General features: G+C 42.1%; 1 protein-coding gene across 4 annotated transcripts; it reads left to right on the plus strand.

Moving 5' to 3' along the window:
• Window positions 1–3,248: 3,248 nt before the first annotated feature.
• stm (starmaker) lies at window positions 3,249–18,990 on the plus strand. 4 transcript variants are annotated; one of them, XM_069688008.1, is made up of 13 exons: window positions 3,249–3,329; window positions 4,915–4,973; window positions 5,513–5,530; window positions 5,829–5,861; window positions 6,605–6,640; window positions 8,149–8,184; window positions 8,388–8,447; window positions 13,549–13,578; window positions 14,428–15,263; window positions 15,342–15,525; window positions 16,088–16,144; window positions 18,444–18,501; window positions 18,589–18,990. In XM_069688008.1, the coding sequence occupies exons 1-12, from the start codon at window positions 3,319–3,321 to the stop codon at window positions 18,452–18,454; spliced, it is 1,371 nt and encodes a 456-aa protein (XP_069544109.1). In that variant the 5' UTR covers window positions 3,249–3,318; the 3' UTR covers window positions 18,455–18,501; window positions 18,589–18,990. The 4 variants fall into 4 exon arrangements, with proteins under 4 accessions (XP_069544109.1, XP_069544105.1, XP_069544106.1 ...); XM_069688004.1 differs by having other exon boundaries at window positions 14,428–15,525; XM_069688005.1 differs by having other exon boundaries at window positions 14,428–15,525; window positions 18,444–18,486.
• The last annotated feature ends 4,271 nt before the right edge of the window (window positions 18,991–23,261 follow it).

The raw sequence follows: 23,261 nt of genomic DNA on the forward strand, positions 1-23,261 counted from the left end.
AGTGTCTTGGTCCTCAGTTCTGGTATTGTTCGGGATCTTGTTCCTGGTCCTGGTCCTGGTCCTTTTCTTGGTCCTGTTCTTGGTCCAAGTCCTGGTCCTGGTCCTGTTCTTGTTTTTGTTCTTGTTCTTGTTCTTGTCCTTGTTCTTGTCCTTGTTCTTGTTCTTGTTCTTGTTCTTGTTCTTGTTCTTGTTCTTGTTCTTGTTCTTGTTCTTGTTCTTAGTCCTGGTCCTGGTCCTTTTCTTGGTGTTGTTCTTGGTGTTGTTCTTGGTCCTGCCCATATTAAAACTGTTTCCTGTCAGCCCCAGTCTGTGGATTCCTACCTGCTCTGAAACCCAGTCGAAGTCATTCCAACTTGTCCAACAAGGTTTGAGACGACTGTGTGAATGTGAGTCATTATATAATAAAGGTATAATTCAGTAATTAATTGTGTTCAAATGTGTTTTAGTTACCGAGGAGACAAAACTCTGCGACACAAAATCCTCCAATAAATTAAACTGTTAATCACAGAGAGACTGAGGGGAATGAGGGTAATCAATACATCTCAGATATTTAATCTTGAGTATATTTTTACATGATAATCATATTCCTCTTAATCAATCAATCAATCAATCAATCAATCAATCAATCAATCAATCAATCAATCAATCAATCAATCAATCTTCCTCCTGAGGTCCAAAGTGTCACTTTTCATTATTTCTGGATAAAGTCTTTATGAAATTCAAATGAATTTGTTGACTGAAGATGAAATCGACTTTTTGCTGTTTCACAGATTGTTTTTTTTAACAGTTAGTGAAACACCTGAAACAAGTGACATGTTCAGTTCTGTGTTTTGTTTGGTCAGTGTGAAGGTCATTTGACAGGGTTCAGGAGGTCAGGGATTCCACTCATGTTGACAAAACTGTTGGAAAAAATCCCAATAAATACATAGAGTTTTATCTGAAGCTGTGAAAACACTTTCAGTTCAACATGCAGGTGACGTGTTTTTAACTGGCAGGAAATATGTTGCTCTTAATAGACTGCTTCTCAGCAACTCTTTGTTTTCTAGTTAAGATTGTCAAACCAGTTCACCTCTGAGAACAACTTCATACCAGGAATATACCACACACACACACACACACACACACACACACACACACACACACACACACACACACACACACACACACAGTGTGTGTCTAATTTCCTGGTAGGAAATGTGACTCCAGGCAGTTTACAGTCAGACTGGTTAACGTCTTTGATTTGTGGCACATTTTCTACATTCCTTTTTTAAAAAGGTTGGGACTCTGTATTAACGAAAAGAAAAAAAAACTGTGATGATTTGTAAATCACATAAACTCATATTTAATTGAAAATAGACAAAAGACAACACATCAAATGTTGAAATTGAGAAAGTTTATAAATTTCTGAAAAATATTTGCTCATTTTGAATTTAGTGGCAGGAACACATCTCAAAAAAGTTGGCACAGAGTCAACAAAAGATAAAAGAAACACCTGATAGAACAGCTGACGTCTAATGAGGTTACCATGGCAACAGATCAGTAACATGATTGGGTATAAAAATATCATTTCAGAGAGGCAGAGTCTCTCAGCAGTGAAGATGGGGAGAGGTTCACCACTCTGTGAAAGACTGTGTTGGAAAATAGTTCAACAATCTAAGAATAATGTTCCTCAATGTAAAATTACAAAGATTCTGTTGCTGAAATCACTGCATGGGCTCAGGAACACTTCTGAAAACACTTCTTTTCAGGGAAGGTCTTGTTTATTTCAGCAGAACAACGTCCAAACCACATTCTGCACGAATTCCAACAGTATGGCTCTCTAGTAGAAGAGTCCGCTGATAAACTGGCCTCCTGCAGTCCAGACCTGCCAATCATTGAAAACATCTGGAGCATCAGGACATGAACAATACAACAAAGGAGACCCTGAACTGTTGAGCAGCTGAAATCCTCTGTCAGACAACAATGGGACCACATTTCACTTTTAAAACTCCACAAACTGGTCTCCTCAGTTCCCAAAGGTTTCCAGAGTGTTGTTAAAAGAAGAGGTGATGCAGCTCAGTGGTGAACATGATCCTGGAACAACTTTATAGAGACATGTTTCTGACATCAGATTCACAATGAGGAAATATATTTGATATAAAACAATAAAATGTCTCAGATTAGATATGTTATCCTTGGTCTATCTTTAATTAAAGATGAGTTTCAATGAATTATTTCCATGTTATGGGGTTGTACAAAATTCTGATCAGGAAGCCATACTTGGAAGAAAATTTGCTCCAAACCAGGTTTAAATTTTGTCTGAATATAGTTTAAATCAGTTTTAAATGTGCTCTAAACGCAGAGTTAAACTGGACTAAGTTTAGTTTCAGTGCTACATTAGCCAATTCTGTGTATTGAGCCTGGTTTGTCAAACCTGCTGTGTGATTAGGCTTAGAAACATTTTGTGGGTCGCATTATTCAACATTTATCTTTTCAGTTGTCAATTACATTACAAAGTTTTTAATTACATATGATTCAAATATGATAAACTAATAAATGTGAAGCTAAATCTCCAACACACACACACTCACACACACACATTCTCACATTCACACGCACACAGACTGAATAAAGGAGCGGTGAAGTGCGACGAGTCATGATGATGCTGTTCAGAGAACTGAAGTAAAGGTGAATTGTGGGAAAATTCGGTAACCATGGCGACAGGTTCTGGAACGAGGAAGAGTTTTAAATCTAAAGTGTTCAGTAACAGAAGATTAGATGTATTCCAGCATTTAGACCTGTCCTCAAATGGACAGATCAAACCTGATGGATGGAGCAAAGGAAAGCAGTCTGCCGAGAGCCTGAGAGACGTTCAAAAGAAAAGTGATGTGGAAAAAGAGAAAAACACGAGCGCGATGTGACTACTTTAAATGAAAATAAAGTAGCATGTGTGTTAAAATAAATGATATGAGTTTATGGACATTTGAATCTCAAACTAAATCAAATGAAAATGACCTCAGGGACCCAGAAGTTAGTCATCCAATCCAAACATTCAACTTTGATCAACACTGTAGAACTGAATGAGCGTATTTAGAGGATTAAAGTGAAGACATGCAGGTGATCAGAGGGAGGGATGACTGGAGGAGGAGGAGGAGGAGTGAAAAGGAGGAGAAGGAGAAGGAGAGGGAAGAGGAGGAGGAGGAGGAGGAGGAGTAGGAGGAGGATATAAAGCTGCTGCCCTGTTTCGGCTGAGTTCAGAAAGTCGACAAACACTGAACATTGGTCTCCTTAAAGTTGGATTTGTGTCGACCAGCGAACAACAACAACAACAACAACAACATGCTGCGTTGGTGAGTTCCTCTATATTCTTGTCTAAACTTCATTCAGCTCAGTTTGTTAATTTATTCTCAGCTGCAGATGGAAGACAGAAAGAAACGCTATCACCTGATGACTTTCTGTCAACTTTCCATTTTGGGACTTTAGACTTTTTTCCTCTTTGACATTTCAAATTAAAACATTTTTTTGACTGATTGGCAGGTTTAAACATTTTAAAATTTGTTCAGTAGGGAGCTGAAAACATTGTTCTCCTGCTGACGTCTGTTCAGATTTATGAGTTGTGTGCTGAGAACAAAGCTGCTGCATGACAAACAGTCTTTCACTCTATGAACCTTAAAGCTGTGTGAGCCGGTGTTGTCTTGCAGCTCGTCTCTCTATACGTTGGAAAGAAGAGACGCTTTGTTGTTGCTCCGCGGATGGAACACAAAGAAGCAGTCATTTAAGCCGTCGGGCTGCAGACCGGTTTCACCTGACTGCACCTGAGATTCATGAGCTCACATCCATCACCTCATGTTCCCTTCAGGTTCCATCAGGTTCCATTAGGTTTCCATCCATCCATCCATTATCTATACCCGCTTTATCCTGAACAGGGTCACGGGGGCGGCGCCTATCCCAGCTCACTTTGGGCAAAGGCAGGGTTCACCTGGACAGGCCGCCAGTCCATCACAGGGCCAACACGTAGAGACAGACGGAAACAAAGACCATTCACACCTCGGGGACATTTTGTAGAACCACCAATTAACCTGAGGTGCATGTTTCTGGGTGGTGGGAGGAAGCTGGAGAACCGAGGGAACCCACGCAGGCACAGAGAGAACATGCAGACTCCACACAGGAAGGCCCGCATTCAAACCTTTTCGCTGTGAGGCAACAATGATAACCACTGCACCGCCCACCCATTAGGTTCCATCATGTTTCATTAGGTTCCATCAGGTTCCATTAGGTTCAATCAGGTTTAATCAGGTTCCATCAGGTTCCATTAGGTTCCATCAGGTTCCATTAGGTTCCATCAGGTTCCATCAGGTTCCATTAGGTTTCATCAGGTTTCATTAGGTTCCATCAGGTTTCATTAGGTTCCATTAGGTTCCATTAGGTTCCATCAGGTTCCATGAGGTTCCATTAGGTTCCATCAGGTTCCATTAGGTTCCATCAGGTTCCATCAGGTTCCATTAGGTTCCATCAGGTTCCATTAGGTTCCATTAGGTTCCATCAGGTTCCATCAGGTTCCATCCGGTTTCATTACTAAGTATGTTTACAAACAAATTATGTTTACAAACCAAATTTATTTGCATGTTCATACAAACTTTGTTTACAAACAAATATGTTTACAAACAAGCTTTGTTTACAAACTGTTTAAAAATGCTATGTTTACACACAAACAGTTTTTATATTCTCAGGTGTTTGAAATATTTTTCATTATATTTTGTATATTTCAAGACGTTGTTGTGTCATGAAGGAAAATAAGATGCTAATGTGTGTGTGTGTGTGTGTGTGTGTGTGTGTGTGTGTGTGTGTGTGTGTGTGTGTGTGTGTGTGTGTGTGTGTGTGTGTGTGTGTGTGTGTGTGTGTGTGTGTGTGTGTGTGTGTGTGTGTGTGTTGCAGGTGTGTTGTGGTGCTGCTCTCTGCTCTTGCTGCTGTTTCTTTCGCGGCTCCAGTCCAAAGTAAGTTGTGACATCATCATTAATCAATACTGTTTTTATGATTAATACACAATTTTGTTCATTTATTTTATATTGATTATTTACTTCAGTCATGTTAGAGAAATGCTTATTTATATATTTATAAATGTAAGGGCATCAATCACTGTAAATATTTTGCTACATTATTATTATTATAATTATTATTTGTGTTATTATAATTGTTATTATTATTATTGTTATCATTATTATTGTTATTATTGCTATTATTGTTGTTATTATTATTATTGTTGTTATATTATTGTAATAATATTATCATTATGATTATACAGTTTACAACTCAAACTAATTTTGGTTTATTTGTTTTTTTTCGTGTTGTTTTAAAGTTTATTGGTTTTTACTTTTTCCATATTTAGCAGCTGTTGTTTATAATAATATAATTTTTAAATAATATTGGCCAGTTATGACTTTGGTAAATGACAGTATGGTGCAGACATACAAATATTAACAGTGTCGACGATAATCAGTCTCATCTCATGTTTGTTGTTTATTTTTGCTTCCAGAGGAAACAACAGATGACGGTAAACATCAGTTAATCAATCTGTCTTTGGTTCAGTTGGAACTTTGACCTTTAACCCTGTGATGTCACACCCTCTGGTGACATCAAAACCAGTGGAGTCATAAGAAGAGAGGAGCAGCCAATCAAAATACAGCATTGCATTGATGCTGCTTCAGACTGTAAAGTGCAGCCAGCTCCCCCTACAGGCCGGGGTGGTCATTACAGGGACAACCTGAACAAACCGAACTCACCAAAGAATGTTTACTTTTACATCTGGAGCAAAATGAACGCAACAAATGTGTTTTTCTCTTCTGTTTCAGAAAGAAGTGCAGCACTGCTGGCACACCTGAACGGTAACACACACTCACACACACACACACACACACACACACACACACACACACACACACACACACACACACACACACACACACACACACACACACACACACACACACACACACACACACACACACTCGCACACACACACTCACACACTCACCCACAAACACACTCACACTCACACACTGACACTCACAGTCACACTCACATACTCACACACACACACACACACACACACACACACACACACACACACACACACACACACACACACACACACACACACACACACACACACACACACACACACACACACACACACACACCCTGAAGAAGGGTCACCATCCAGCATCTCTGTATCAGATTCAGTCAGACGACGTTGAGTCCTCCACAGTCTCACCATCAGCACATCTTTTACGTCATAAAAAGCTCCGCCAACTACTACTCAAATTGATTCGGCAGTTGGCGGAGCTTTTTGATCTGTTATCTTGAACTCAAACTGCTCTGTAGCAGGTTTGGTCTGCAGCATCAGATACCATGGTGATGTAGCCCAGTAAGAAATGAAGCTTCATAGTCCTGAAAACACAGGGTTAAAAGTTACCATGGTAACCTCCGATCCTGCTTCAGAGGACAGATCTCAGAATAGTTGGTGAATCACAACTTAATCCCAGATACAGGTTTAGAGAAACAGCCCTCAGATGTGTTTGTGTTGATTCGGTTGTTGTTGTTGTTTTTGTTGTTGTTGATGCTTTAGGAGGCAGCACAGATCAGCTTGTGACCGCCCAGCCAGGTAACATACAAGTAATATATGACACACATGACATGACACGCATGTTTATATATACGTCTGTCTCCACAGACACTCCTGAGAGCATAGAACAACCTGTCTGTCTGTTCACCTGTCTGTTCAATTCAATTTTATTTTAATTCAATTTAATTCAATTCAATTCAATTCAATTCCATTCCATTCCATTCAATTCAATTCAATTCAATTCAATTCAATTCAATTCAATTCAATTCAATTCAATTCAATTCAATTCAATTCTATTCAATTTTATTTTATGTTAATTCAATTCAATTCAATTTTATTTATATAGCGCCAAATCACAACATAGGTTATTTCATGGCACTTAACACATTAAAGTCCTTACAGCAAGACTTTACAATACTATACAGAGAAACCAACAATTCAACAATTCAACAATTCCCACATAAGCTAGGAGGGAAAAACTCCTCTTTAAGGGAGAAAAACCTCCAACAGAGTGAAGAAAAACTCCCTTTAACAGGAAGAAACCTCCGACAGAACCAGGATCAGAGGTGGGCAGAGCATCTGTTAACAGAACCAGGGTCAGAGGTGGGCAGAGCATCTGTTAACAGAACCAGGATCAGAGGTGGGCGGCCATCTGCCTCAACCGGTTGGGGTGAGAGGAGAGCAGAGAGAGAAAAGGACAGCATAGAGATAGAAGAGAAGAACTGTTGGTGGAGACGACAAGCACAGAGCAGAGACATGCAGCTCCATGACGGGACATCTGGAAAAGGAAGAACAGAAACTACGTGAGCGAAGGAACTGAATGGAGACAACAGATAATAAGAAGAAACTATGGGAGAGAAAAAGATGGTGAGGTATGAGTCAGTTAAAGAGGAGGAGGAAAGAAAAGAAGCTCAGCATGTAACGAGGTCCTCCAGCAGCCTCGGCCTATAACAGCATAACTAAGGGTTGGTTCAGGTTTACCTGAGCCAGCCCTAACTATAGGCTTTATCAAAAAGGAACGTTTTGAGTCTAATCTTAAAGCTAGAGAGTGTTTCTGCCCCTCCAACACAAACTGGGAGCTGGTTCCACAGGGGAGGAGCCTGAACACTGAAGCTCCGCCTCCCATTCTACTTCTGGAAACTCTAGGAACCACAAGTAGACCAGCGTACTGAGAGAGAAGTGCTCGGCTAGGATTATATGGTTCTATAAGATCTCTAAGATATGATGGAGCCTGGTCATGTAGAGCTTTGTAAGTCATCAAGAGAATTTTAAATTCTATTCTTGATTTCACAGGAAGCCAGTGAAGCGAAGCTCAAACTGGAGAAATATGATCTCTCGTTAAATCCCGTCAGTACTCTTGCTGCAGCATTTTGGATCAGCTGCAGGTTTTTAATGAGTAATTTGGACATCCTGTTTGTCTGTTCATCTGTCTGTCTGCTCACGTGTCTATTTGTTCATGTTTCTGTCTGTTCATCTGTCTGTATATCTGTCTGTTCACCTGTCTGTCTGTTTACCTATCTTTGTATTTACCCGTCTGTGTTTTTCAGTTCCTGTAGAATCAGATAAGACAACTGAATCACCAGGTCAGTACATCATTCACACCGGTTCACACCGGTTCACACATTCGGTTTAGGTTTAGTCTGCAGTAGGTTTATTCTTCTTTAGGGTTAGTCTGCAGTAGGTTTAGTCTGCAGTAAATCTTTGTTCCCTCTAACTAAATTCTGCTGCTCACCAAAACAGCACAGGACAGCTTCTCTACTGAAGATGATTTCTATTGATTATTTAGAGACGTCAGCCAGTTCAGACGACAGCGATGACATAAACTCCATGATGGACAACACTGAAGGTGAGATGTCAGCTCCATACATGTCAGTCTGTGGTGATGTTTTATGTTTATTAATTGAATTGAATTGAATTGAATTTTATTTATATAACACCAAATCACAACACAGGTTATTTCATGGCACTTAACACATTAAAGTCTTTACAGCAGAACTTTACAATATTATACAGAGAAACCCAACAATTCAACAATTCAATAATTCCCACATAAGCTAGGAAGGAAAAAACTCCTTTTTAAGGGAGAAAAACCTCCAACAGAAGAAAAACTCCCTTTAACAGGAAGAAACCTCTGACAGAACCAGGATCAAAGGTGGGCGGAGCATCTGTTAACAAAACCAGGATCAGAGGTGGGCGGAGCATCTGTTAACAGAACCAGGCTCAGAGGTGGGTGGAGCATCTGTTAACAGAACCAGGATCAGAGGTGGGCGGAGCATCTGTTAACAGAGCCAGGCTCAGAGGTGGGCGGAGCATCTGTTAACAGAACCAGGATCAGAGGTGGGCGGAGCATCTGCCTCCGGTTGGGGTGAGAGGAGTTCAGAGAGAGAAAAGGACAGCATAGAGACACAAGACATCAACTGTTGGTGGGTGGACAATCACAGAGCGGAGACATACAGCGCCATGACGGACATCTGCAGAAGAAAGAACAGAAACTACACGAGCGAAGGAACTGAATGGAGACAATAAGAAGAAACTATGGGAGAGAAAAAGGTGACATTAATGAGATGTGATGGTGAGATATGAGTTATAGAGATTTAAAGAGTCCGAGGAAAGAAGCACAGTGCATTATGGGAGGTCCTCCAGCAGCCTGGGTCTACAGCAGCAGAACTGCAGGCTGGTTCAGGTTCACCTGAGCAGCTCCAACTACAAACTTTATCAAAAAGGAAAGTTTTGAGTGGAACCTTAAAGCTCGAGAGGGTTTCTGCTCCTGAACACAAACTGGGAGCCTGAAAACTGAAACTCTGATTTATATCCTGCTGGTGGAAACTCTGGGAACCACAAGTAGGCTGAGAGAAGATCTCTGTCAGGATGATGTGGTTCTATTAGATCTGTCAGGATGATGTGGTTCTATAAGATCTGTCAGGATGATGTGGTTCTATTAGATCTGTCAAGATGATGTGATTCTATTAGATCTGTCAGGATGATGTGGTTCTATAAGATCCGTTAGGATGATGTGGTTCTATAAGATCTCTGAGATAAAATGGAACCTGGTCGTGAAAAACTTTGTAAGTCAGCAGGGGAATTTTAAATTCTATTCTTGATTTCACAGGAAGCCAGTGAAGAGAAGCTAAAACTGGAGAAATATGATCTCTCTTGCTAAATTACATTACAATACATTAAATTTCTTTTATCTGACGCTTTTATCCAAAGCTACTTACAATAAGTGCATTTCAACATGAGGGTACAAACCAGAACAACAAGAATCAAGAAAATACAATTTCTTTCAGAAAGCCAAGCTACAAAGTTCTATCAGTAAGTTCCATTTTAAGATACTAAAGTTCTACTGTTCAAGGTAAAGTCTGAAGAGGTGTGTTTTTAGTTTGTGATGGAAGATGTACAGAGTTTCTGCTGTCCTGATGTCGTTGGGGAGCTCATCCCACCATTTAGGAGCCAGGACAACAAACAGTTGTGATTTTGTAGAGTGTTTAGCTCAGTGAGGAGCAACAAGCTGATTGGTAGAAGCAGAGCGGAGGGAGGGGCTGGGATGTAAGGTTGGACCATGTCCTAGATGTAGACTGGACCCGATCTGTTCGCAGCATGGTACGCAAGTACCAATGTTTGGAAACGGATGCGGGCAGCTACTGGTAACCAGTGAAGGGAGGAGGAGGAGGAGGAGGAGGAGGAGGAGGAATGGAGTAGTGTGAGTGTATTTCGGGAGGTTAAAGACCAGTAGAGCTGCGGCATTCTGGATGAGCGGCAGAGGTCAGATGGTACTAACAGGTAGACCTGCCAGGAGGGAGTTACAGTAGTCCAGACGTGAGATGACCAGAACCTGGACCTGGACCAGAACCTGGACCGGAGCCTGGACCAGAGCCTGGACCAGAGCCTGCACCAGAACCTGCACCTCCTTCTGAGTGGGAAGAGGACGTATTCTCCTGATGTTGTGCAGCATGTATCTACAGGAACGTGTTGTTGCAGTGATGTTGGCAGTAAGAGAGAGTTGACTGTCGAGTGTCTCCGAGGTTCTTAGCAGTCAGGGTCGGAAATAACAGAATTGTCCAAGGTAGTACCGTCAGTACTCTTGCTGCAGCATTTTGGATCAACTGCAGGTTTTTAATGAGCAATCTGGACGTTCTAACAACAAGGAATTACAATAATCCAGCCAAGAAGTAACAAACGCCTGAATTAGTTTTTCTGCGTCACACTGAGGAAGGATTTTCCTGAATTTATTAATATTACGTAGATGAAAGAAGGCAGTTCTGGAGATTTGCCTTATCTGGTGGCTGAAGGACAAATCCTCATCAAAGAGGACTCCAAGGTTCCTCACACTGGTGCTGGAGGCCAAGATTCCGCACAGTGGTGTTGGAGGCCAAGGTTCCTCACAGTGGTGCCCGAGGCCAATGTTCCTCACAGTGGTGCCCGAGGCCAAGGTTCCTCACAGTGGTGCCCGAGGCCAAGGTTCCTCTCAGTGGTGCTGGAGGCCAAGGTTCCTCACAGTGGTGCCCGAGGCCAAGGTTCGTCACAGTGGTGCTGGAGGCCAAGGTTCCTCACAGTGGTGCTGCAGGCCAAGGTTCCTCAGAGTGGTGCTGGAGGCCAAGACGACATCATCCAGAGGAACTAAGAGATCAGAGAAAGAGTTTCTGAGGTTTTAAGGACCAAGTACAATAACTTCTGTTTTGTCTGAATTTAGAAGCAGGAGATTGTTGGTCATCCAGGCCTTTATGTCTTTCAGACATTCTTCAAGTTTTACTTACTTATTTGTTTCATCTGGTTTTATAGAAAGATTTAGCTGCGTGTCATCTGCATAACAATGGAAGTTTATGTAGTGTTTCCTGATGATATCTCCTCAAGGAAGCATGTACAGTGGGAAAGTATTGGGCCGAAAACTGAGCCTTGTGGCACTCCATCACTAACTGTAATTTGTCTGCAAGACTCATTGTTGACATGGACAAACTGAAATCTATCTGATAAGTAGGATTTGAACCAGTCTAATACAGTTCCTTTGGTCCTCATAACATCTGCAGATCTCTGTAATAAAATTGTGTGATCGATCATATCAAAAGCAGCACTGAGGTCCAGAAGAACAAGTCCATTATCTGTGGCTGTTAGAAGATGTTAGTAACTTCCACCCGTGTTTCTGTGCTATGATGAACTCTAAAACATGAAGATCTTCAGAAACAGATCATTCCTCTGGAAATGAGCACAAAGTTGATTCACAACAACATTTTCAAGGATTTTCGAAATAAACATCAAGTTGTAAATTGGTCTGTAGTTTCCTAAAACAGCTGATCAAGAGTCGGCTTTTTAAGTGAAGGTTTAATTACAGCCACTTTAAAAGCCTGCGGTACATAGCCGGTTACAATAGATAGGTTGATCTGATCTAATATGAAAGTATTAATTAAAGGGAAGACTTCCTTAAAAAGTTTAGTTGGGATGAGATCTAACAGGATCTAGAGGATCCAGATGAAGAAATAATTCTAGTTAACTCAGCGAGCTCAACAGGAGAGAAATGTTCCAAGTTTACATCTGGTCTTACGGTTGCTTCCGAGGCTGCTGCTGCTTAGCAACACATCAGTGACAGTAACAGGAAGGGTCTGCCCGATTCTCTCTCTGATAGTGAGACTTTTATTGGTGAAGAAGTTCATGAAGTCATTACTGCTGAGAGCTGAAGGGATTGACGGATCAACAGAGCTGTGACTCTTTGTCAGCCTGCTACAGTGCTGAAAAGAAACCTGGGGTTGTTCTTGTTGTCCTCTATTAATGATGAATAATATAAAGTCCTGGCCTTACGAAGAGCTTTCTTATATAATATTAGACTATCCTTTCAGGCAGGTGAAATTCTTCTAAATTAGTGGAACTCCATTTCCTTTCCATCTTTCTAGTCGCTGCCTAGCAGAGCGTAGTTCTGAGTTGTACCATGGAGACAACTTCCTCTGGTTCATGACTCTCTTCTTCAGAGGAGCGACATCATCTAGAGTTGTAGCAGAGATACTGCAGTGTTTTCTACCAGATGATCCACTTGTGTTTGACTAAAGTCAACGTAGCTGCTTTAACACACCGTCATCAAAGAGGAGAAACATGAAACTGCTTCCTTAAACTTGGACACATCATCATCAGACAAACATCTGCTGTGATGGGATTTATTCACACATGCTGTCCTCCATTACTGGAACTTCACATGTTAATAAAAAGTAGTCCGACAAAACAGGGTTTTGAGGAAATATGATTACATTTTCAGTTTCCATCCAACAGCAGCAGATGGAGGGTGTGGTTACTACAGTGAGAAAGTTCATTTACATGCTGAACCAACTGATAAATGGCTTCTGTAGATATAAAAAACAACAACTGAGGACCACCAGAGACCAAACCGGTCTGTCTGTTAGTGTATGTCTGTGTATACTGATATGTATACTGATCTAGATGGTATTTACTGAAACTAGTACCACTCATACTGATAATGGCTCTGCTACTGCAACTTACATTATTGTCAATGACAACTATTGTTTCTACTGCTTGTGCACCCACTACTATGATAACTACTATGACACCTACTTGGTACTTGTACATACTATTACTAGTTACAACTATTACTGCTGCCACTGGTGATACCATGATACTAGTACTATGATACTAATACTATGATACTAGTACTATGATACTAGTACTATGATACTAATACCATGATACCAGTACTTATACTGTCTCCACAGAAGCAGCTGAACCTGCTGAAGTTAATGTCGTTTTTTATGTGCCGTCTGGTTTCTTTCTTCCTTCTAGCCTTACAGATGTTGATGTTGTCAGATGTTGTCCATTTCAAGACTTCTGTCTTCTGACAGTAAAACAACTGAGTGAGACTGAGAGGAAGAAATGAAACCTGAGGAAAGAACGAGAAATTTCAATTCACTAGAAACATAGAAGGAAACAGGTTTTTGTGTTTTGTTTTTCAGCTCCGTCAGAGTCGGCCGAGTTAACTGAAGGTCAGTGTTGTTTTATTTGACATAATGTCTCTGTTGGATGGAAAACTGAAGCATTAAAAACAGGATTCATTTAGCCTTTTACCCTCTTTGACTCTGGGTTGGTAGAAAATGTTATTATATTGTAGTGATATTCATAATCAGGATGTGATTAACATAGAACCATAGTTATTATGAATAATATAAGGAAGTAATAAAACGTACAGGCTGAATTAAAGGCCCGTCTCCATGTTAGCTATGTAAGTATGATAGAGGTCATGTAGGTGTGACACCTGTGAACATACTACATGTTAGGGTTCATGTGACTACAGACATTTACTTTCTACTTGTTCATGTTTCCTCTATAGATGATGAATGATAAGCGGTCCTGTCATTATGGGGACGTTTCTTAAATGTGTTATTCTTTAAAATCACTAGATCACCACTTGGTTTCCAGCTTTCACATCTGCATGTTTAGTTTGTAGATATAAAGTTAAAAGTTTTTCAATGTGATACTGTTGATCATTTATTAAGGCATCTCTTCAACATGATGACATCCTGTAGAGACAAACGTGCATCACATGACCTCCACAGTCACAGAGCTGAAACCAGCTCATATGGTTTCAGATGTGTTGAAGCTCGGCATATGTTTGAGCACCTTCAAAATAAAAGCACCAGTGGACCAGCTCCTGTGGCTGGTTGGAGGATAGACAGTTAAAACTGTTATGAAAGCAGAAGGAGGAGTCCTACATTTAAAACACTTCTCTGTGTCCAATGTTTTATTTACACAGGATTCAGACTGACCACAGATTACTCAGCCTCATGACGAACATGATCAAATATTGATAATCGTTACATATTTGTAATCCACAGATACTAAAGATTCTGCAGTCGTAACAACAGATGACAGCGCTGCCACTGACGACAACTCTGAAACTGAAGGTGACGCAACCACAGGATACAAGGAGGACGAAGGCCTCGATGATGACAACATGCCAACAGAAGATGAAATGGAGGGCGAGGATGCTGGGAGTGAGGAGCCGACAGGGGAGGACATATCCAATGAGGAAGGAGATGAAATCAGCGAACAAGAGATTTCAGAGGAGGAAGAACCAGAAGAAGGTGAGGAGGATGAGCCTACAGAGGAAGACAGCAATGAAGGCGATGATGACAGCGTGAATGACAAGGCGGACGGTGAGACTCCAAGTCAGTCTGACAGTGACGGCAGTGATGTGGACAGCAACACTGACAATGAAGATGCAACTGATGAAAACAAGGAGGACGTTGAAAAGGAGACAGAGGACACCGATCATGATGACTCTGCAATAGAGAAAGAGGAGACTGATAAGGAAGATTCTGCAAAGAGTGGAGAGGTTGACCAGGATGAACCTACGAAGGAGGATGAAGTTGACCAGGATGACTCTGATGACTCTGATGAGTCTGATGAACCTAAAAAGGAGATTGAGGTTGACCATGATGACCAGGATGACTCTGATGACTCTGATGACTCTGATGAGTCTGATGAACCTAAAAAGGAGATTGAGGTTGACCATGATGACCAGGATGACTCTGATGACTCTGATGACTCTGATGAGTCTGATGAACCTAAAAAGGAGATTGAGGTTGACCATGATGACCAGGATGACTCTGATGACTCTGATGACTCTGATGACTCTGATGAGTCTGATGAACCTAAAAAGGAGATTGAGGTTGACCATGATGACCAGGATGACTCTGATGACCAGGATGACTCTGATGACTCTGATGACTCTGAAAAGGAGGTTGAGGTTGACCATGGTGAACCTACAAAAAAGGAAGTGGACACTGATTACGATGAGGAAGACTCTGACATGGTGGAGGTGAGCCAGGGTGACTCTGCAACAGAGGATGAGATCAAACAGGAAGTCTCAGATAAAAAAGAACCAGAAGGACCCAGAGAGCCAACTCCAGATTCTCTCGACTCCCCTGAAGGTAAATTGTGTTTCATGACCTCATGTACTTTATCTTTAAGAACTTAAATGTTCAGGAACAAGAAGGTTCAGATACAAACTAGAAATCAAGATTCAAAACTTAAAGGTCACAATGAAAGATGTCCAGGTGAAGAATTCAACTTAATGCCAATTGAAAAATATCAAATATCAAGATAGATATTTAAAATAATAAATTAAGATTTCAGTGATAAAGGTCCAGAACTGAAAAGTGAAGATAGAAAACACCACAAAGAATTAAAGAATCAAGATTTAAACTTCACCTTCATCATCTTAAGAATTGAAGACGTTTATGTTGAAAATTTGGATGGTAACTGAGCTACACCTTCATCGGCCGACTTGAAGTGGTCCAGAAAAATAATTCAAGACAAACACGAAGTGAAAATAAAAAGAGAGTGAGAACTCTGAGTTTCTCAGAATAAACCAGGTCTAGATGACTGATTTGGTTCCAGAAGTTAAAGATCATGAAGTCAAATCTCTGCATTAATCTCGGAGAAGCGACGTTGCTGCAGATTTTCATTTTCATCGTGTTGTTTCTGTTGCAGCGACACCTGCTGACCGACCTGACCAATCTGATGACTCCATGCCCATTGCCACACAGGGTAAAGTTCCTCCTGTGATATCACACTGCCTCATAGCCAATCACATTTGAGATCACGGGTTGTTAGTTCTCAGTCAACTTGTGGGTCCGCCACCTGAAGGGATGGGCATCGGTGGCAGACTGGGCCAACCGGTCCTTCCAAGGCTGCCTTACTGCAACCGTCTGTTACTCAGACAAAGACTCTGGCGGCTGTTTGTGCACATGCAGCAAACAGCAGTCGAGAGTATTCAACCTGCCTACAGTCTGTTAGGGGGGTTAGGGTTTTGAGTCCTCGAAAGGGAACCACCTGGGGGGTCTGTGGTTCTTCTAGGGGACTTCAGGGCTGCATCCTTACCCACTGCTACGGGTACTGATGGAGGTGGTACATCCCATTCTGAGGGTAACAGTGGAGAAACCTGGAGGGGTGATGATGGACTCCTGGGAGAGACACAGATTATTCATAACAAACTCCATGTTGGAACATGAGGAGGTTCTGAAGTTCATTTGGTACAGGTACAGGTAGGCTCAATGTTGTGGTTGAATCTTCTTCTGATATGTGGCCGTATGCATTGTTCACTGGTGTAGAGATGAGCCGGTAGATCCCAACATGAGGGTGAACCTGGGTGTGTGGGAGGGACCCCTGTCTGGGGGGTCAGGACCTCCCACCTCCAGAGGAGCGTCTTACACATCCAAAGGGAGGTTGGGCATCCAAGTGGAGCATGTTGACATCCTTCACTATTCACTAGTGTTTGAGATCAGAAGAACCTGCTGGTGGACGTGGGGGTGGGGGAAGTCCTCAGGGATCTTCTGAAGCAGCAGACCGGTACTGGCATACCAGCAGGAGGTGGGAGGAGTATGGAAGAGACCAGGGAACAAGACTTACCCGAGGCTGTTCTCGGTGGGAGGGTGACTAGACATATCGTCAGGCAGCGGAAGCAGCGTGTTGAGACACTCCTGAGCTGGACCAACAAGGGTTCTGTTGGAGAGTCTAAAGCCTCGCGGGGACTGTCATCATGTCTCTGAGGTTGTTAAGAAGCACCTCCCTGGGTGGATGAGATGCTAAAGGCTTTGGCTTGGTTAACATGCCTCCTCAATGGGACAAGGAGGTTGGGGGACAGCAGCTGTGGACCGATACATTAGGATGGTGGTTCCCGTAGAGGGTGCTCCTAATATCGAGGTGTCAAGACTCTCAGGCTGAGAAAACCAGCTCCGACTGACTGTCGAACCTCAGATTCAGGAGGACCAATGAGGATCCGGTCCTGGTCGTACAACAGATAACCAGCTACCCTTAAAGGCATGGAGGACTCTTTGCTTTCCAACACAACTGTAGTTGTGTTAATATTCTTGGCAGAAAGTCAAACACGTTTCCGGTGGGTGTCGTCCACCAGCAGGTCGTCACCAAGTCACCATGTCTGTTTATGATTTGAATGGACCGGATCTCAAAGGATGATGTCATGACTGTCAGACTGTCATGTTCAACATGTCGTGGGGAGGTCAGCACCTCAGAGTCTGCGGGTCGGTGAGTTGTTCCTGAAGCTTCAGTATGTCGGGTCAGACTGACAGGTGATTCGGTGCAGCTTCAGCAGTAAAGCAGGAGTTGTACCGGACTGTTTTGGTAAAGACGAGCTGAGTTGGAAGGTGAAGCTTTCGATGTAATGGTCGGTCTACGTTTGAACCCTCACCGATGATTCTGATCTTTGGGTCATCGGTGAGTTTCCTCTGCAGGACACAGTCTCAGAGACAGGGTCAGGAGGTCTGAGGAGAACTGCTGCCTCTTCAGTTCAGGTGGTTCAGGTTCTGATCAGCATCCTCTCGGACTCCTTCCATTGAAGGTTTCTGGACCTGTCCAGCTGGTAGGAGACCCCGGGTCGGAACCAGAACACACTGGAGGGATTATAGACCTCATCTGGTCTGGGAACGCCTCGGATCCTCCAGGAGGAGCTGGAACATGTTGGAGAGGAGAGGAGAGGAGAGGAGAGGAGAGGAGAGGAGAGGAGAGGAGAGGAGAGGAGAGGAGAGGAGAGGAGAGGAGAGGAGAGGAGAGGAGAGGAGAGGAGAGGAGAGGAGAGGAGAGGAGAGGAGAGGAGAGGAGAGGGAGGTCTGGACTAACTTGGTCCGCCTGATACCACCGAGACCGGACCGGGTCATAGGAGCAGGGATAGAGATTAACCAAATAAACTGGATTCAGAGTTTTTGGCAAACTGGTATCTTGTATCTCTGAGAGAAATGTGAAGGGACACGAGGATTCTTTAGCTTATTTTTTATTTAAGGGATAAACTGATGTAAAACTGTCTGTTTAAATCTGTCTTTTGTCCTTCTAGCGCCGGTGTAGACGCTCGGCCTCTGGATGCTCAGCGGCGGCAGGTATCATCACACGATGTAATTACTGAACACCGATCGAGTCATTCCAGTCCAACATCAACATTAATAGTTAAGAAATTGTGTTTGTGTCTTGTTCCCTGACAGAAATAACCCCACCGTCCCCACAGTGGAATACAGTTGCCATGACAACAACGATCCATCAGCTTCCTGTTTGTTTTGACTCCCCAGCCGGCTCCTGATTGGCTGTTTGTGGCTGCTTTAGATTTCCTTAATGATATCAAACAGAAATGTGTCGTCCACCAGTCGACTGTCTGCATCTCTGTGTCCTTTAACCTGTCTCACTGTCTTCCTGTCTGTCTGCAGAACCATTAAAACCAGCTGCTGATCTGAGATCTGCTCTGTGTGTCTGATTTCACGCATTAACGTGTACATACAGACCATCGTTTACATCGCAGACACTATTGACTTTTTTAAAAAGGAGATGAATGACGAGCACTCATTGATTGTACACAGAGAAACTGCTAATAAAGTTTGAACTGTCAGAAACTCACGAGTCGTTATTTCAATGTTGTTTCTGTGAACTATTTATAAAACTATTTCAGATATTGATCTTTAATAAAGTAAATGTGTAAATGTTAAACTATTTCTTAGGTTAAATTTTATAGAGACAGTTTGTTTTTTCTTTGAGGAACATTTAGAATAAAACTGGAGATCACCGATGACCTGCAGTGTGAAAGTCACATGACAGATGGAGACCGCGGAGGGCGTCAAAGTTTGTCTAATATTACTGGTTCACTAAAAGGAACATTTATAATTTGTAACAACAAATATGTGAACGTGTCCAATATTTATTCTAACTTCTCATATCAAACATATTTTACATGTCATTGGTTGTTAACTATGTTGTTCTTGGTCATCTGTTTTAAATGCAGCCTGTGGATCCACAGGTTAGCATAGTTAGCATTGTTAGATAAGACATTAATAAACATTCCTATAACCAACTTATTTCATCTTTGGAGATGAAGTGTTCCTGTAGGACAGAAAAAGAAAAGAAGCTCCAGACACAAATGTCTGTGAAAAAAATCAACTAAAATGACATGAAGTCTGTCAATTAACCCGTTTTTTTTTTTATCTTTCTTTTCTGTTTAGTTCGTAAATCAAACAATAATTGAGAAAAACAAACTAAATTTCCTGGAAATCGTGCCTTGGACTGACTATTATTATTGTCTGTAAGTTCAAAAACCAATGACAATTAAAACCGCAAGCAGTGATGTACGGGCCCTTGCACTCTGGCGCGCCGCCTCCCCCGACGTGCAGCGCGCGAGGGACCGCATATACCTGCTTAAAGTTGCCGTTTGGCCATGCCCACTCGCGACTCCACTAGAATACGAAATGTTTTGCTGGGAGACATATGTGTATCCACTTTCATGAATTTTTGAATATGATAAAACCTCCAAAAAGGCAAATCACTTTACGTAAGAAGAAGAAGAACGTCCAAGAACAAGAACATTTTTACGAAAAACAATAGGGCTTTCACACCGATGTTCGGTGCTCGGGCCCTAATTATAACAATGATAATCAACTAATTTGAAAAAATTCCTAAAAAAAATGATGGAAAAGACCAATCAGGGTTGGAAGCCAGAGATTATTACAACCACTTTTTACTAAACTAAAACTACTATATGTAAAATTTCAGAAAAAACACAGTGTGCAATCCTCATTAAAATCTTCAGTGCTACATCTTTTTTTTCTATTTTTCTATTAATGCACATTTGACCAAAACTGGACATTTATTTTGAAAGACAACTTATTTCTAGTAGGTCAAACCACTGCAGTTATAAATATCCAGGAAAAATAATTCATAGTTACATTTCTCGTTCTGTCACCCAAAAAAAAGAAATAATTTATCAGATAATAAAAACATCAGGTTCAATATCACTTCAGACTGAAAACAACATTTTTAAATAAAACTTCATAAAACACAGTTAATACATCAGTGTCCGAAGCTCCGCCCCTCAGGTGTCACCTGGAATCACATGACTGAACAGAAACGTGTCACGGAAAACATCAGTCCGTGCCCTCAACACCTGTCAATCAGCATTTAGTTGCTACTTTGGACCTGCGTTTTCACCTGTTAGGTGGGCGGGGCTTCAGTTCCATAAAGCATTCTCTGTTTTACAGGAAACCACGGAGAGCCAGTCGGACCACATTCCTGATGTTTTCACGTTTTCATGTTCTCACGCCAGCCGCTGTTCGTCATCATTCTTCCGTGTGTCAGGTTTGCATTCACACCCTGCAGCACATTCTCCCAGCACGCTTCCCGCAAAACATTCACCGCAACACGGTCACTGCAACATATTTACTGCAACACATTCACTACAACACATTTACTGCAACTCCCATTTACCTGCAATCCGTTCACCAGGTTTTTCTTGTTTTTCTCAATTTTCTCTCATGGTATCTCACCTGTTGTGTCACATGTTGTCTAACCTGTTGTCCCATCTGGTGTCTCACTTGTGTTTGGAGTTATTTTTGTTATTTTGTATCTGCTGTCTCACTTGTTGTCTCACCTGTTATTTTACCCGATATGCTATCTGGTTGTTACTTCCTATTGCAGCTCCAATCATCATTTCAACCAATACTTCCACATTTGTTCATTTCATATTTGACAATAACGTAAAGGACTGTTAGGCCTGTTGATGCTGACACCTGCAGCTCATTCCAGGTGAGTTGGAGGGGGCGGAGCCACATTCCCTTGTGCCACAGGTTGGTGGTGTGGAAGGCTGACTCCAAGATGCAGACGATGAAGTTTCTCTGAAACGATGAATGAAAACTGACCTGCAGGTCCTCAGAGGTTAACTGACTCACACACACACACACACACACACACACAAACCAAGTATGTATGTATGTGGGGGGGGGGGTGGGGGGCTTTCCAGATAAAGGGTGTTTGTTTCAAAAAGAACCCTGATTGGTTAATGGGGGTCGTGACCAAGGCCGATGGAGCCTGACATGACTGTGTGTGTGTGTGTGTGTGTGTGTGTGTGTGTGTGTGTGTGTGTGTGTGTGTGTGTGTGTGTGTGTGTGTGTGTGTGTGTGTGTGTGTGTGTGTGTGTGTGTGTGTGTGTGTGTGTGTGTGTGTTTTTGTGTGTCATGTAAAATAAAACTGTGTGGAGGTGAGTTTCACACGAAGGCAGCTGATAGGTGGATATCTGTGAGAAGAGATTTACCTTTACCTGAGACACACCTAAGCAGAGGATGAGGAGGAGGATGTTGGTGAGATAAACATCAGTGTGACAATTCCCCCTTAGAGCACGTTGAATTTAAAGGGTTCTTCTTCATTGTTGCTTCAGTTTGTGTGTCTGATCAGCGGGTTCTTACTGCTTGACTCAGCGGGTTCTTACTGCTTGACTAAGCGGGTTCTTACTGCTCGACTAAGCGGGTTCTTACTGCTCGACTCAGCGGGTTCTTGGTGCTCGACTCAGCTGGTTCTTACTGCTCGACTCAGCGGGTTCTTACTGCTCGACTCAGCGGGTTCTTGGTGCTCGACTCAGCTGGTTCTTACTGCTCGACTCAGACTGTCCCACAGCTCTTGGTTTCAGGATCAAAGTCCAGGTGAGTTCCAGTCATTCAGAACTAAGCCGGACCTTAAAGTGCCCCTAATTCCTCTTCTGGAACTGATCCCAGAGTCCAAACCAGCTCCAGCTCGGTTCTGGTTTCAGGACGCTCTGCTGCAGATGGATGCTGACTCATGTTCTGCCCTGATTCCCACAGACAGCAGGAACTTCACTTCAAAATAAAAGCACAGAAGGTCATCAGGTTTTCAGACACACACACACACAGACACACAACAGACAAATAACATACACACACACACACAACACAGACACACAACACAGACAGACACAGTAGAATAGGAGGCAGAACCGTCATCTTTCAGATCTATGGGTTCCTGTGGAACCGGCTCCCAGTTCTGGTTCTCCAGTGGAACCGGCTCCAGTTCTGGTTCTTCAGTGCAAGAGGGAGAACAGATGTTAACAGATGTTCTCCACCTCCGGTTCTGCTTCTGTTGGACAGTTGTTCCTGTTTAAGGGAGTTTTTACTTGTTGACCTGTTGGTTCCTCTGTGATGTTCTAAGGTTCTGTTGGAAGAACTTTACTATGTTCGAAGCTTTGAGGTAACATTATAAAATAAGATAGTGTCACAGACGTGTTCTTATCAATATTACTTTTTAGCGTGTTGATGGAACGTCACGGTTCTGTCTCACAGTTTCACGTGTTTTTTTTTTCTCTCTAACGAGAATCTCTCAACTTTCAGCTGAACAATACGAGTCTGTTTTTAACCAAGACGTTAATTAGAAGTGAAACCTGAGGAGAAGGAGAAGAAGGAGGAGGAGGAGAAAGAGAAGAAAGAGGCAGGAAGAGGAGGAGGAGGAAGAAGAGGTGGAGAGATGTATATTAATACAGTTTAATCTTCTGTTGTTCATAATAATAATAACAGTAATGTGTGTGTGTCTCTGATCGTGAACTAGAACCCAGGTTACAGTCGTAACCGCCTACGTTTCCTTTCACAATCAAAATATTGTTACCAGATCTTTTCAGAATAAAGGAACATGGATCTGTGGTGACTGGGGCTAACCTCTGATTGGTCCCTTTTTTTTAATTTTTTTATTTTTTTTATTATTAAACTGTCAATCATGTTGTTTTCTACAATTGCCAACTAAAAAAAAACATAAAAATATATTATAAATGTGTGAAATTTACTTTATCAAAGGGTCACTTGAAACATATGGAACCGAAATAAGTTATTACTCTGTT

Source organism: Brachyistius frenatus, unplaced genomic scaffold, assembly GCF_029030835.1.
Source record: "Brachyistius frenatus isolate BFR_SWC_R1_liver_20210118 unplaced genomic scaffold, ASM2903083v1 Contig_513, whole genome shotgun sequence".
NCBI lineage: Eukaryota > Metazoa > Chordata > Actinopteri > Embiotocidae > Brachyistius > Brachyistius frenatus.

What these genes read in the sequence shown, in the direction of transcription:
- stm (XM_069688004.1), top strand. An exon ending in TAAGACAACTGAATCACCAG is followed by an intron (nt 8,185 to 8,387) that starts GTCAGTACATCA and finishes TTGATTATTTAG; the next exon opens with AGACGTCAGCCAGTTCAGAC. An exon ending in TTCTCTCGACTCCCCTGAAG is followed by an intron (nt 15,526 to 16,087) that starts GTAAATTGTGTT and finishes TTTCTGTTGCAG; the next exon opens with CGACACCTGCTGACCGACCT.